The 16,139-nt window shown below is 42.1% G+C and overlaps 1 protein-coding gene across 2 annotated transcripts; it reads left to right on the top strand.

The window, feature by feature from the left end:
* Positions 1 to 282: 282 nt before the first annotated feature.
* Positions 283 to 16,134, top strand: Phf10 (PHD finger protein 10). 2 transcript variants are annotated; one of them, XM_050136020.1, is made up of 12 exons: positions 283 to 462; positions 2,283 to 2,389; positions 5,010 to 5,140; positions 5,658 to 5,735; positions 6,427 to 6,560; positions 6,655 to 6,804; positions 7,398 to 7,507; positions 8,634 to 8,787; positions 10,605 to 10,760; positions 14,495 to 14,603; positions 14,845 to 15,033; positions 15,955 to 16,134. In XM_050136020.1, the coding sequence occupies exons 1-12, from the start codon at positions 379 to 381 to the stop codon at positions 16,038 to 16,040; spliced, it is 1,488 nt and encodes a 495-aa protein (XP_049991977.1). In that variant the 5' UTR covers positions 283 to 378; the 3' UTR covers positions 16,041 to 16,134. The 2 variants fall into 2 exon arrangements, with proteins under 2 accessions (XP_049991977.1, XP_049991976.1); XM_050136019.1 differs by having other exon boundaries at positions 284 to 462; positions 5,652 to 5,735.
* The last annotated feature ends 5 nt before the right edge of the window (positions 16,135 to 16,139 follow it).

Genomic DNA, 16,139 nt, shown 5'->3' with positions numbered 1-16,139 from the left:
AGCTCGCCGGGCGGCCGGGAAGCCGGGCGGGGCCGGGGCCGGGGCTGCGGCGGGCCAGCGGGGCTCGGGCCGGGCGCGGCGCGCCGGGCGAGGGCGGCCGGGTGGCGGGCCTTGCGGAGGCCGGCGGACGCGCAGCTGCGGCCGGCTGACGTGAGCGGCGTGCGGGGCTCGGCGGGCGGCGCGCTGGCGGCCATGGCGGTGGCGCTGGCGGGCCGCGGGGCGCGCGGCGGCAGGGGCCGGCCCCCGGGCGGGCGGGCGGAGGGGGCGGGGCCGGGGCGCCGGGCGGCCCGCGCGACGGCGGCGGCGGCGGCGGCAGCGGCGGCGGCCGGGACTAAGCGGCGGCGGCGGCGCCGGCGGCGGCGCGGGGCGCTGGGGCTGATGGCAGCGGCCGGGCCCGGGGCGGCGCTGTCCCCGCGGCGGTGCGACAGCGACCCGGCCTCCCCCGGAGCGCAGTCCCCGAAGGTGAGCGTGACGCGCTGCCCAACGGCGGCGGTGGGCCGGGCCGGGCCGGGCCCGGCTGGGGAGCGGAGGGTCGGGGAGCAACAAGTGCGGCGCACGGTGGGCGCGGACCTAGGGGCGGCCGGCGGGGTGAGAAGTTGTCCGGGAATAGCGGGGGCCGGAGAAGACGGGGACTGTGGCGAAGCCGGGGCGCCCGGGCGGCTCGTCCGCCCGCAGCCTGGGACACTCGGAAAAGTTGCGGCCTTCGCGGAGCTCGGTCCGGACGACGCGGAGCGGGACCAGCCGCGGTGGCGAGGACCTCTGTCCGGGGCCGGAGCCACGTGCCCCCGTCCCTTCCCGCGGGGCCCCCGGCTGCTTGTCGGTGCCCCTCTCCGGTAGCCCGGCCCGAGCCTCGGTCGTGCCGCTGAGAGGACCCGTAACGAAAGTAGACTTCGCAGTTCCCACCTTTTGCTTCTAAACTTCTCAGTGTCAACTTCCGTTTTTGTTTCTTTCCAAATGAATCGTTGTTTTTAATTAAAGGAAATTGTTGGCATATAAAAAGTGTGCTTAAAATGTTCACACATAAAATAGGTACTCCACTGCTTAAAATGAACTGTCTAAAGTATGAAATACGAATACTATAAAAAGATAAATTTTAAGAAAAAATATTCTTTTCCAACTCTACTTGATTGTTAGTCCTAAGGGGGAATAGTCAAGTCTCTTTAATTGACTTCAGTGTTCATGACTGAAAAGGAGAATTATTTCTGTGTTCCTCTATTTGGAAAATAATTTTAGTAAGTTCCTAGGTGCTAAGACGAAATGTAAAGACTGACCAGTAATCATAAAGCTACTATATATCAGACAGTTATGTGCTGACCCTTGCTCCTGGTGCCATCCACGTTTTACTTAATTCTGATCCTTGCATCAGCCACTTAACTTTGCAGACAAGGAGAAGCTCGCAGCAAGCATTACCACACAGCTGGTGAAGGGCAGTTACCAGCAAGACTCCAGACAGCCCACCTTGGCATTTGGCATGGTGACCTGTGCTGCCTCTTTATATTCTCTCTCTCTCTCTCTCTCTCTCTCTCTCTCTCTCTCTCTCTCTCGCAGGTTTTTATTTAATATATAGTAAGAGTAGCAATGCTAGGAACTACATTACCTTAAGAAAATAGGACTTTAAGCTTCAAGTAATATGTAAATAAACTGTTTTTAAAACCATTTGATTACTCATCCCCTTAATCAAATAGCCGAACAAGATATATCATAGATGAGCGTATCACAATGTGCAGAATTTCTCCAGTGTAAGAAAGAACTCCAGCACAGGTGGCGGAACCTCGGTAGCTGTACCTGAGATCTTGATGTCTTACAACTTCTCCAGCCGGCTCCTGAGCCCATTCGCCTCCTTTTAGAAGGATGGGAGTTGGGAATTAGACTTGGTAGCCCGTGTTCAGTCCTGTGTATCCAGAGTAGTAGTTAGAATATCCTCCTGTGGATCAGTAAGTCGGAGGATGCTGTAGAATTTGTTGATATGTTTTTCCCAGCTCAAATAGGAAGGCTTGCTTTCATTTTATAGTGGTGAAGCAGAATATATTTTAAAAATTGTAGTTGAAATTTTTATTTTGTTTGAATTGAAGGTCAGCTTTTAGTTTTATTCCATTTCTTGCTTACAACAAAGTCTTTGTCCTTTTAATTATTGTAGGAAATTAAGTTTTCTAAAGACACTAGTTAGAAATATGCTTTCTCTTGTTGAGTCTTAGGAGAACTGAAAAGATACATAATCATTTGTTTTTTAACTAGTTCTTTTATTTTCTATTAATTATTTTTTAACTTGTTTCAATGTACAGGATGATAATGAAGATAATTCAAATGATGGGACCCATCCATCTAAAAGGAGGCGAATGGGCTCAGGAGACAGCTCCAGAAGTTGTGAGACTTCAAGTCAGGATCTCAGGTACTGCCCTTGCCACCCCCAGGCAGTAGGAGCAATTGTTAAAAGTTATATTTATGGGCTACAGAGATGGTTCAGCAGTTAGGGGTGCTCAATCACCTTTCAGAGGGCTAGAGTTTGTTTACTGGTGCCCACATGGCTGCTTACAGTGGCCTGTGGGCTCCAGAGGATCTGATATCCCATTCTGGCCTGAACAGATGAGTGTGCACGTGCGCACGCACACACACACTCTCTCTCACACACACATACACACACAGACACACAAAGACATACACACCTACATACACAAAGCAAAAATTAAAAAGCTCCAAATCTTAAGGAAAAAAAAGTCCTATAACACCAAAGTAGATCTTGTTCCTGAGAACTGTTTAAATTCGTCCATGATGCTCAGCATTGTGACACTGTTCGCGTGCATAGTTCAGTGGTGTTGATTCCGTTCACAACGTTGTGCAGCTGCACAGTCCTCCCTCTCCAGAACTCCAGGGGCTCAGAGGGCGCAACCCCCTGTACCTCCTGTTTTTCCCTCTAGCTTCCTGCTCCCAAGAGTGAGCCACGCGGTACTTGCCCTGTGGTATCTGGCTTATCTTTAGCATAATGTCTTCACGGGTCATCAGTGTTGGAGTTGATATCAGAGTGTCCTTAAGTCTGAACGGTATTCCTTGATGTTTATCACTACATTTTGTTTATTCACCATAGGCTGGGGTAATCAATGCACAGTGGCATTCAGAATCTGTTTTCAACACCTTGGTGTCTAGCTAATAGTAGGAAGTTGTATCATGTGGTAATTCTGTATTTTTGAGGACCCTCCATACATTCCCAGAGCAGTTGCTCCATTCTGTATTCCCACCAACAATACACAAAACTTCTGATTTCTTCATAACCTTGCAACATTATTTGTGGTTTTTGCTTGTTTGATGTTATCTATGTTATGGCTAGAATATTTGTTGAATATCTTCTTAGATTCTTTTTGATTATTTGATTTGTATTTTGGAGAAATATCTGTTTTCCTTCTTTGTTTCCTTTTTCTTTTTTTCTTTTTCTTTTTTTCTTTTTTTTTTTTTTTTTTTTTTTCAAGACAGGGTCTTACTAGGTAGCTCTGGCTGTCCTGGAACTCACTACACAGAGGAGGCTGGCCTCAAGGTCAGAGTGCTGAAATTAAAGGCATGCACCATGAGACCCTGTTGCCAAACCTGGTGCTAGGAAACAATATAAACACTAAATAGTCATAGAAAGGAGCCTCATCTCCTCTCATGTTCACATGCGAAAAGTAGCTCAGAAGGAATCATTCCTAAATATAAAAACTTCCCAGAAAACCCTGAGTTAGCAAGATATTAGAGATAATGATAAAAACAAAAGATACATAACAGACAACTCAGCATCAAAATCTAAAAAGGGAAATAGACATTGTCAACTGTAGGGGAAAAGAGGCATAGGATGCCAGAAAACAAACTTAGAAGCCACGTAAAGGGATTAATGTGCAGAATACATATGTAAGTCCCATAACAGCAAAAAAGAAATGGAAAGCTGTTTTTTAAAAGAATAAATGCAGGAGCTGGAGAGATGGCTCAAAGGTCAAGAGCAGTAGCTCCTCTTCCGGAGGACCCGAGTTCAGTTCCCAGCACCCACATGGTGTCCTCTTCTGGCCTGCAGGCAGACATGGAGAAGACTTTCTATAATAAATGAATCTTAAAACAAGAATAAATGCAGTAGAACACTGCTGCTCTGTTGCACTTCTGCCTCATGTAGAAGTTGGGGATCCAGATGGAGGCAGTCACTGTGCCCTTTGAGATTCAGGATCGCAGTTTTATGCAGTGAACTGGAACTTCCAAAAGAGGTCTGGTTTTTGCTTCTGGGTTTGTAGAGCATAAGAAAGGAATTATAGCTTATTGTTCAGCTCACTGAGAAAGAGGTCCTTGGGATTCTGTTTTCTCAGTTGTTTGTGACTTATTCAGCAATAGACAGGGATCAGAAGTTTCTAAGTTGTACCTCATATGCATGAAGTAATTGTGGTGAATATAAAATAAAAAGACTGGAGAGGTGTTGCCGCCGTGCTTTGGTCTCTAGAAGTTAGGGTTTGGCCAGCCTAAGAGGTAAGGAGTCTGTGTCCTTATTGATGTGTGCATGCACACGTGTTAGGAGTCTGTGTCCTTATTGATGTGTGCATGCACACGTGTTAGGAGTCTGTGTCCTTATTGATGTGTGCATGCACACGTGTTAGGAGTCTGTGTCTGTATTGATGTGTCTTTATGTGTGCATGCACGTGTGTGTACCTGCAGAGACCAGATGATCACACAGATCTCCGGGAGTTGGAGTCCTAGGTGGCTGTGAGCTGCCTGACGTACCTTTGGGAACTGGACCTTGTCTTCTGCAAGAGCCGCGAGTGCTCTTAACAACTGCGCCTTCTTAGGTTCTTTGTGTGAATAGAAATTGCCACTTTCAGTGAACTTTTTTATGTGAAGTTTTGTATCATTATTTTTAATAATTTTGTAATTTTCTTGGTAAGTTTAGCAGTAATAAAAATAAATTTCAATCCTTCAAATTGTTTTGAAAATAATTTGAATTATAAATATGATTAAAATATAATAAGTGCACACGTAAGGCATAATATGTGTTTCTGTCTCAGCTTTAGTTACTACCCAGCAGAAAACTTAATAGAGTACAAATGGCCACCTGATGAGACAGGAGAGTACTATATGCTTCAGGAGCAAGTCAGCGAATATCTGGGTGTGACCTCCTTCAAGCGGAAATATCCAGGTACTTCAGGCTTGGTGTGTATGATGGGTGACATCTGAGTTCTGACAAGACAGGGCGTTCATTCCAGTCTTGAGTATGATTTCTATTTTATATACTTAAAAAGCAAGTACACTTGCTGAATTTAATTTTCATAGCACTCAGCAGCTCAGACTCTATAGTTAGTATGTATTTAGTTCCACCAAGTTAAGGGCAGAATAAGTACTGAGATTAGAGGTGTGTGCCAAGGTTTTTGATTGTGGCTGTTGTGACCTCCAGGGTAGTTAGCTCTGAGCACACCTGGATTAGGGAGACGTGCGTGATTAAATGCATACTTTACTTGGGATTACTTTAGTTTTAGTTTTCCCATGTTTATTTCTATAAATTGTAAGAATTTTTTGGGGTGGTTACCTCAATATTAATGATACTTAGAATATGCAGTAAGAAATGTATTTTAAAATAGTTTTTTAAATTCTTAAAAGTTTTCAGATGTATAGTTTTAGTTTTTAACATTCCTTTTGTTCTGATTTTGGAGATTTAGAGCGACGAGATTTATCTCACAAGGAGAAACTCTACCTGAGAGAATTAAACGTCATTACGGAGACACAGTGTACACTAGGTAATCAGCTGGTGTATCCTTTGTGCTGGGCATGGAAGCTGACGCTGGACAGCTGTCACGTGACCTAAAGTGTTTGCAAAGTTAACAAAAGAGTATTTAAATGCTAAGTTGTTGACATGAATAAAACTTAGGTTTGTATCTAAGTGTAGACCTTTATCTTTCTGTAGTGCTGGGGATTGAACCTGTAGATCCTTACTTTTTAGAAGATGAATCTTGTTAAATTTTCAGTGTTAAATTCATCACAGCAGTGGGCAGAATCTGACGCTGCATGTTATGAAAGTTACATAGCTTTGTAGACTGGCGAGTGTGAAGTGTGATTGATTGTATTTCTGATACAGATTTGGAGACTAGGAAATATATATTGAGAAATAATTATTTTATATATCCTTGTATTAGTGAATTATACCATTTTTATACATTATAATTATATCATTATTTTATTTCTAAGTATATTCTTATATTTTACATAAAATTTAAAAGAAACACAATTTGGTTGAAAAATTGATTTCTTTGTCTTTACAAGGTAACCTTTAGTTTTGATTGCTTGACTTTATATAAAGAGTAATTTTTCTCTGCTTATTGTATTTTTTTTAATGTAGAATAGTTTGAAAGAGAAACAGTTTTGAAACAGTACCTGTGTCGACTTGTCCTTAAAAGATTTTCTTTACTTTTGGGGGGTGTTCTGAAATAGGGTTAACAGCGTTGCGCAGTGATGAAGTAATTGATCTCATGATTAAAGAATATCCAGCTAAACATGCCGAATACTCTGTTATTCTACAAGAAAAGGAACGGCAGAGAATTACAGACCATTATAAAGAGTATTCTGTAAGTGATTGGAGGTCACTGACATCTGTTTTAGGGGGTGGGGAAACAATATTTTTATAAAATTCTGATTCTAACTGTAATGTTTTTCCTTCAGCAAATGCAACAACAGAATACTCAGAAAGTCGAAGCCAGCAAAGTGCCTGAGTACATTAAGAAAGCTGCCAAGAAAGCAGCTGAGTTCAACAGCAGCTTAAACCGGGAGCGCATGGAAGAGAGAAGAGCCTATTTTGACTTACAGACACATGTAGGGTGACCCAGTTCAGCCGCGCCTGGGCTCTTTGGTTGTTACTGCAGAGTGGTCTCCACTTCTTGATGATTATTAGCATTTATCATTATGGTGCTAGCTGAGTTTCTTTTCTCACAGAAGTTAAGACACCATTTTTAATGATGTATTGAGCAATGCTATTTGCCTGCCCTCTTTCCCTCCCTCCTGCCTGAAATCTCTTTGCTTTATGATTGAGAATTTACTGAGCAAGACTAACAGTAGCTGTGTATCCTAATTCCTGTGTCCCAAGAGTGGTAGAGCAGCATACTGTGCTTGTCTCTGGTTTTGATGGGAGCCCTGTGACGTTAGACCAGTATCCCCACAATTCATGAAATGAGCAGTTGAGTTATAGAGAGGTTTCCAGCTCTGTGAAGGAGTGTGGTGAGCCGACATAGCACCTTTCCTCAGAGTCTGTGTGCCTGGTATGTGACAGCCAGAAAGCCCAGCATCCCTGGGATGGCTGTTAGGTGTCACTTAAATTGCTAGCTCGTCTGTGGGATGGGGACATAGATGTAGTGAACACATGGCTCCCAGGTTGGCATCAGTTTTCATGTTTCCTGATGTTAACACAGGTTATCCAAGTGCCTCAAGGAAAGTACAAAGTGCTGCCCACAGACCGGACAAAGGTCAGTTCTTACCCAGTGGCGCTCATCCCCGGACAGTTCCAGGAGTACTATAAGAGGTATTCAGTACTTCAGTTACATTTGATTTCAGAGCCTCCTAAATGTGTAGGATTTGTGTCTGCATTTATCTTGGGTTCTGTGTAAAGAACACCATTCTATCTGAAATGGAAGACCTGCTGATGAAGTCTGGAGTGCCCATGGCTCTTCCTGCCTTGACTGGATTTGTCACAGACAAGTACCTGAGGTCCTGTAGCTTCTTGGTACTCAGAGTATGGCATGTATCCCAGTAGTTTGGTATTATTGAGAAGCTTTTGAAATCAGAGTCTCAGGTAGGTTCAGCTTCAGATTCCTCTCCAGTCTTCACTTAAGTGGTGCTCACAAAATGCGGGGCAGAGTGGGATGTGTAATAGACTGGACAGCAATAAGAGGAGCAGAGCGGGTGCAGGACAGGCATGGGCACTCCCTCCTCTAAGACACTCATTTCCTGTTCCATCCTAAACCCCCGTAACTAGAGTTAAGGACCTCTGCTTTGTTCCAGCAGACGACCTTGGTGTTCTGCAGAAATGGACTGGACTTGCCGTTCCATAGTCTAAACTGTGCAAAATTTTAACTGAATTTTTTTTCTTTTTAATCTGGAAGTTACTAAAAATCTGGTGGTGTTCTGCCACTCTCTTGGTTCTGTCGTGGTGAAGTAGCTAGCTCTCTTGAGGCCAGGAGGGCTGTGTGGTACCAGACTAGGAGACCTGTAAATGCTGTGCACTTGATGGACTTGTTAGTCATGCTGGGAGTCTCCTGAGTGTAAGGAGGCAGAGCAGACACGGCACAGCTCGGGCAGGGTGTGTGAACACAACCAGAGGTGACGGGGCTGTCTGGGGCACTCCTGCCTGTTGACATGTTAGACATTATTCATTTATTTATTACTTTTTCTTGTTTTGAGGGTAAAGGGAAAGACAGTACATTTAGATAGGATCAGCTGCATGATTGGTTGGGAAAACGTGCAGATTTCTACAATTCATTACTTATCCTCACCTGATGACCAGAATGAAAACATTATCCCTCTGCATTTTTGACAGGTATTTGTAAGTGAGAAGCTTAAGGTCAATTTCACAGCTTAAAGGGTGGTGGTTTTTTTTTTTTTCTTATTTAATATTAAAGGAAGAATGAAAGCAATCTTTCTAAATTTAGGTACTCACCAGATGAGCTCCGGTACTTGCCATTAAACACAGCCCTGTATGAGCCGCCCCTGGACCCAGAGCTCCCGGCACTAGATAGTGACGGTGATTCAGATGATGGCGAAGATGGTCGAGGGGATGAGAAGCGGAAGAATAAAGGCACCTCGGTAGGACTGTGACCTTGGCAGGTGTCCTTTGATAACTTGTGGCTGCATTCCTGGATGTTAGGTTGGACTCTCTTACCATACTGTTTTGAACAGGACAAGTGCGTGTATTTCTACATTTTCACTGTGAATGTTTACTGTCTGTTGACGTAAGCAGGTTGAGCATTGCTCTTTTAGGCATGTTTTATATTGAAAACCTTCTATTTTGATCAAGGTAGGCAGTTTTATAGAACATTAATATTCTTATATCCATCTTGCTGCTTATGTAGATTAAAATTCTGAACAAAATATTCTGATCTTCTGCCGTAGAGAAATGTGTGTTTCTTGGGCTAGGCCAGCACATTGCTCCTTTTGCTTCCTGAGGCTTCCGTAGGAAAACATTAGCTTACTAATACGTTGTATTGTGTATTCTGTTTTTCTCCATGCCTTGTTTTGCCCTGAGGCGAGTCGGGGCTGTGACTCCGTCCACATGGCAGCCAGCCCAAGTATGTGCCAGCATTGAGCATTGTGTTTGTCTACGACAGCTTCTGACACACACTCAATCCTGTGTAGTATGTGAAACAAGGTCTTATCCAAGTCCTGTCCTGGAAAGGAACTGTGGAAGTTAGGAACGACAAGCCCAGTTTGGTCCCACCGTTCTGAGGAATGTCAATTAATCTCATATTTGAGGAAAGCATTTTGACAGTATAACCAGATTTTTTTTCCCCACGGATTTTGACCTGGAAATTTGCTAACAATTGATTCTAAGAACTTCATTAGATATGAGCAAAATTTGAAAATAGAGGAAAAAAAGAGATGATTTTAGTGTTATAGAAATTAGAAATAAATTTTTATCTACAGTGGTGATACATTTACACAAAAGAAATGCAGTTCAAAGAATATGAGAAAATGCATGTAGTACTTTACCAACAAGACAAAAGCACATTAGCACATATGATCCACATGCACACAGTCTGTATGTGATTGTGTGTACACATTGGTCACGTGTACACTGCTGCATACAGCATGATCACATGTGCGCACACTTTTGTGGATTACACTGTCAAGATGGAAGCACATTCTGAGGATCTAGGGTATGCGTGAGAGCCTGGGCTTCTGCAGAACCTAAGTGCACCGAGAAGCCAGAGAGGACATTGCGGGAATTTATCAGGTGGTTATGGCAGCTTGATTTTTCCTTCAGTTTTCACATTTATATGTGAATATAAAGTTGGTATAAAATGAATTAAGTGAACTGATACTGAGGCCTTATCCTTGGAACAAATAAAATATGTCATACTGTTGTAGGTAGGGACATGGCCTTGCATCTTTACAGGGTGAACATGGTTATGTATTTGAAGGCCTTTGATAGTGACTTCTGTCACTCAGGAGAAATAAGTATTTTATAAATATAAATACGCAGTGCATCCTGTGGCATGAAAATATTGAAGCTGTATAATATAGTAGTTGAAATCAGTAATTCCATTTGTGTTGACTTAAATCAGAAAACATAGCTGACTAGGATACTTGCTAATAGAAATAACGTGGCCTTTAAAAAAACTATTCTTAATATTTTTCATTGGATAAAACTTTAAAACTTCAAAAAATGTTTTCTGTCACTTAAACAATTGAGACTTGGTGGGTGGTGGTGGCCCACACCGTTAATCCCATCCGGCACAGGAGGCGAGACAGGCGAGTTTGAGGCCAGCCTGGTCTACAGAGTGAGTACCAGGACAGCCAGAACTGCACAGTGAAACCCTGTTTTGAAACAAACAAAACAAAAACCTGAGACTCAACTTGGTCTTAATTCCAAGGAACCTTTGTTTTTACTTGTTTTGCTACAGGACAGCTCCTCAGGCAATGTGTCTGAAGGGGACAGCCCCCCTGACAGCCAGGAGGACACCTTCCAGGGAAGACAGAAATCAAAAGACAAAGTGGCCACTCCAAGAAAAGATGGCTCCAAACGCTCTGTACTGTCCAAGTCAGTTCCTGGGTACAAGGTAGAAGAAAAAAGCCCCTGACTCAGCCTCTTCCGTTAGCTCTGAGCTGAGGAGCTGAGCTCGTTGAGCTCGCTCCCTCCCTGTGCTGCGCACCTGCCCACTGCTTTCCTTCCCTGGTGGCTTTCTTGTCACTTTCGGCCATGGTGTGGCTTCTGTTTCCTGCATATAAACAAATTATGGGTCTTCATCCCTTTTAGTAATAGCCAGGCAGTTTTTAAAGCATTTGTTTCAAGGCAGAACTTGATTTTTTAGTAATAACCAGGTGGATATGAGCTTTTAAAGCATTGTTTCAAGGCAAAACTTGATTTTTTAGTAATAGCCAGGCAGATATGAGTTTTTAAAACATTGTTTCAAGGCAGAACCTGATTTTTTTTTTTTTTTTTTTTTTTTTTTTTTTTTTTGAGGACAGGGCATAATTGTCTAGATTGTTAGCTATCTGAGCAGTTGGTAAAGCTAAGCTTGGTGAGCTGTGAAGTAGGAGTGGAGCTCATCAGGTGGTGTTTCTGTAGTGCCTTCACTGAGAAGATCTGGGCTTTCTCTAAGGACTGTTGGTCCAGTTGCCAAATCTGCCAAGTTTGGTATAGACAACCGTGAAGCCTGTTACTTACATCATGCTTTTGTGGAACCTCTGGCAGATAGTGGGGTACCATGGTCGACAAGGACGAAAGCCTAGCTTGTGGATCTGATTATTCTGAGTAAGGTCCTGGAGGATCAGAAGCTCTGGTGTTTTTAGTGTTTCTTTTCTGTCTACCTCTCCTTCAGAAGGTTGGGTGAGGGGAGCAGCTGTAGTGGTGCAGAGGGTGTGAGCGTAGGAGGAATGGACTTAGTGGTCAGCTGTATGACGTGGATGGCACTGCCCAGCTTCCAGTTCGGGTCCTGGTGTGCTGGACTGTATGTGTTAGCATTGGAACCATAGCATGTGGCACAGAAACTAGCAGAAGTGAGCTGTGAGCCATTTTCCTCAGCCTCATGGAACACTTGCTGAGTGTCCATCATTAATACAATGTTCCATGAGCTATTAGAAATGCCACATGCTTTTGTGTATGGCCAGCAGATTGTATTTTTTTTATACATGTATAGCTTATCTATGCTTTGTAAACTAAAGATTTCAGTTACTGCTTAATAATTGAAACCAAACAAACTCCAAAGATGACATTTTAGAAACAGCCTGCAGGGGCCAGTATGTGTCACTGTCTTAGAGCTCCCAGGGCTGAGGAAGCTGTTTGATCATGCATTATAAAATAGAGAATATTGACATAGACATATAATACAGGCTACCAATGAAGAACTATCCATATCATCACTGATCTAGTGAATGGATCATATAGATTAATCTTAGTTAATAGTACTCAAGGGAGCTGCATATGCAAAGTAAACATTTTATAATCTGTAAACATTTTTAGTAACTAAAAATGTTTCAGGTATTTCAAAGATAGGAACAGTCAATATATAGATATTATATATTAATGTGAACATGATTATTAAAAGTTAACCTCTCTATGAAAAGTATTAATGAGCCAAGATGTGCCTAAATATTAGGGTACTTCAAGCTGACACTCAGACATAGATACACACAAACACACATGATCATGTATGTGGTTTACTGAGATGGACTTGTAGGACAGTATTACTTAGGTTACATTAACCTGGAATTAAAGTGTAATTGTTAGGCGTCCGGCCTACACACATAATTGAAATCTATACTATGTTAGTGCTACCATCAAGGTTTCAACTTATTTTGCTGTTTTCAACAAGAGAAGTAAGTATCCATGAGCCTTTTGTTTGAGGTGCTGAGGGCTGTCGGGTGAAGAAAACTAAAAGGTTGTTGCAGTTGTTTGAAAGAGATCAGAGGGTCTCATAAGAGGCAGAGGGTCTTCCCCCATGATCTTCAAGGGATTTGCACCTTCCCTCTCCCCCTCAGTGCTGTCTTCAGGCTGTCTGTGAGGCCCTGGACGCAGGCTCTCTGACGTGCTGCCCCTCCTCCTCCTGTCACCCTCTTTCTTCATCCTTCTTCCCTGCTCCCATTCTGTCTTCTCCCGTATTTTTCTTTTCACCAAGATGAAGATTATTGGGTAAGAAAAATTTTTTTAAATGGTTTAACAAAACATTATGTATAATTTTAAAGGTAAACCTTGAATTTTCTTAGTGTCTCTCTTGTTGTAGGCATTACATGTATTTTAGTGACTGTAGAACTTGAATTGCTCTAGAATGTGAATAACTAGATTTGTGTTTTATTCTTTTTGAGTTGCTTTGTAAAGAGTCTCCTATGAGGAATTCTCTTTTCACAATTGAATATTGTGTAGTTTCTTCCCTGACTTTAGTGAAAGAAATGAGAGTACTTACTACGCCAGTGTCTAACTGAACTCAGTATCCAGTAAGTTTATCTTTTACATTTAGTGCAGGTTGTGGAAAGTTCTGCTGCACAGTATGGCAGTTAAGATGCAGCATTAGAACTGAACTTCCTGGACGCAGTGAAACCATGTACTTAGGATGAAGCAAGAACAGCAGAGTAACTAACTGCTGCCAGTTCTGGGAGAGCAGGGTATAGAACACACAGAGGAGATGGAGCGTAGTCACTGGGGACATTTTATATGTGTGTTTAACCTCATGATATTTATTATTTTGTAGAGACATTTGTGATTGTTTAGATATTGTTTTATCATATTTATGTATAAGGTTGACTTTTTAAAAAATAAATAAGCCAAAAATTGTTTTTGAATGCCTCTGTCATCTTTTGCCAAGAAAATATTAAAAGTAAAAACAAATTATTTAGGTCTGACTGGATATACAAGTGGCAGTGAAGCATTTACAGTGATACTGCTTTGTGAAAGTTTGAGTTTAGATGTCTGTGGTACAGTAATTTAGAAAAGAAACAATGTATTTACTGCTAGACTATTACCCTGTTATCATCTTTGTCCCTCCCCGTTTTACCATTTACTGATGCGCACCTGTATGTAGTCCACGTGAGTACCACGTGGAGGTCAGGCTTCTGATGCTCAGAGAGCCCTTCTTTGCCTATGCCCTTCCTTTCCCTGGCATTTTAGGTTTAGGAAACCCCTTATTCTTTATCCTACACCTGTTTAAAGCCCTAATAATGTGTATGTCTTTAATCTGAAAGATAATACTCAAAATATGCTTTGTCTGTTTCCTTGTCCCTAACTTTCCTTGTCTGGAAGCACCTTTTGTTCCTGACGTGTCACAGGGAAGTGAATGCTGCTCTCCTAACTTTTTAGACATGGAACAGGATTTGCATACAACTCAGATTTCTAAAGACATTTATGCACAACAGTGGATGATGAGAAATCTTTCAATTAAAATGTTAAAATATTGGTTTTTTTAACTTAGATTTTTTAGGTTCAGCTTTGTATCTCTGGAAAAATATCAGACTTTGAAATAAAGTGAATATATAAGTTGCTTAAAACTTAGGCTTAGCTTTTCTGTGTGGTCATTTGGCACATGGATTTTCTTTACCCCTATTCCTATTTCATTTTTCCTTCCTGGTCTTTATGTAGCTGATGCTTTGTGTGCAGAGAGCACAGAGCTACATCCAGGCAGCAGTTTATGCTATGTTATGGGGTGCAGCCTAGGTTTCCATAGGTAGGGGGTTTTATGTTTTATTTCCAGTTATAAGGTTCTCATTATCAAATAACCAAAAGTAAAGGTAATAACAGATCCCTTTTGAACCATAGTGAGTTCTTCTGGCATGAATTTATAGCCCTCTTCTACCCTTCCAGCCAAAGGTCATTCCAAATGCTCTATGTGGAATTTGTCTGAAGGGTAAGGAGTCCAACAAGAAAGGAAAGGCTGAATCACTTATACACTGCTCCCAGTGTGATAACAGTGGTAAGTAGAGATGTCTCCTTAAGATTCTAACCTCCCCCTGCGTGTGCCTCAGAAACTAGGGTTCGTAGTTGTCAGCCAGGCATCCACCAAAGAACCAACAAATGGACCCATGTGTCCTGTGTCTTGATTTTGATGTTTATGGTGATAGTAATCATGACAGCCATTCTTGGGAACTAATATTTTATATGCATTAAGTTAAAAGTTTTATTGTGAAATGCTATTAATGTTGGTTTTGATTTAGGCCACCCTTCTTGCTTGGATATGACCATGGAGCTTGTTTCTATGATTAAGACCTACCCATGGCAGTGTATGGAATGTAAGACATGCATTATATGTGGACAGCCCCACCACGAAGAAGAAATGATGTTCTGTGATGTGTGTGACAGAGGTTATCATACTTTTTGTGTGGGCCTTGGTGCTATTCCATCAGGTAAAGATGTGTGTTGAAGATCTCCCAGCACTTTTTTTAAGGCTGCATAAGTGTTCCAATTATGATCAGGTCATTATTGTCCATGTCACAGCTACCTGACTTCCATCCTTAGTGCAACCAAAGAAGAAATGAAATAGAGTGCTTAGGTTATGTCTGCAAGTATTGTCTGGGGATAGAATGAGCTGGTGTTTTCTACTAAAATTGCTAAGTAACACCCAGTTTGTTCCAATGCTTTGATTTTTATTTTTAAAGGTCATCTATTTAGAAACTTAACGAAGTGGCTGTTACGCCTTTATATACTAAGACATCTTTCTATAAAGGAGGCAGCATGACAATTCCAGATAATTTTAGGATGGACACAGAATCAAATAGTAAATCACAGTAATTCTATTGAAATATTATACAGATAATTGTGCAATTTTAAGAACTTAGTTGCATAGTTAACACTGTACAGTACTTTGTATGTTTCCTGGAGTCCCATCACTTAAGGTTCTGTAGTAATTCAGCTCAAGTGTGTGGTAGAGGTGCTGGCTTTAAAGTGCCATGGAGAGAACCGTGAGAATGGTGGAGAAGGGTCACAGAAGGCAGACTCATCGGCAGGTTCTCCATTAGGACAAGTGCTGCTGAGGTTTTAGAGCATGATGGTATCTGGATTTTAGGAAGGATTACAATGTATCTTTTTAAAGGTACAAATGATTGTTTTGTGCCCTCCGTGCACTAAATCCTACACTGCATTGGTTACACTGATTAGGGCTGTTTTTGTTTTCTTCCTTGTTTAAGGAGCTTAGCGCTCCCGCCCCCACTGAAAAGTCCCAGAGTTATCACTATGGATAGATAGCTCAGGAATGAGTTTAGGTGGTTTGTACTCAGTCCTATAAAAATAAAATTCCACTCCATATTAACTAACAATTTTTCTCCTAGGTCGCTGGATTTGTGACTGTTGTCAGCGAGCTCCCCCAACACCCAGGAAAGTGGGCAGAAGGGGAAAAAACAGCAAAGAGGGCTAAAAATAGGTTTTTGACCCTCATGTTTGGGATATTTGGTGCCAATTTATTTACACTTTCATTTTTATGCCAATAAAGAACTTTTTTTTGAAATTAACTATG

The sequence above is a fragment of the Alexandromys fortis genome, unplaced genomic scaffold (assembly GCF_014885135.2).
Source record: "Alexandromys fortis isolate MF-2015 unplaced genomic scaffold, M_Fortis_MF-2015_v1.1 scaffold_23, whole genome shotgun sequence".
In the NCBI taxonomy this organism is placed as follows: Eukaryota; Metazoa; Chordata; class Mammalia; order Rodentia; family Cricetidae; genus Alexandromys; species Alexandromys fortis.
This window is presented reverse-complemented; position numbering and strand designations above follow the sequence as displayed.

Coding starts and splice junctions, on each gene's coding strand:
- Phf10 (XM_050136019.1), top strand. CDS start 379: ATGGCAGCGGCCGGGCCCGGGGCGGCGCTGTCCCCGCGGCGGTGCGAC. Junction 2,390..5,009: donor ACTTCAAGTCAGGATCTCAG/GTACTGCCCTTG, acceptor TTTCTGTCTCAG/CTTTAGTTACTACCCAGCAG. Junction 15,034..15,954: donor CCTTGGTGCTATTCCATCAG/GTAAAGATGTGT, acceptor TTTTTCTCCTAG/GTCGCTGGATTTGTGACTGT.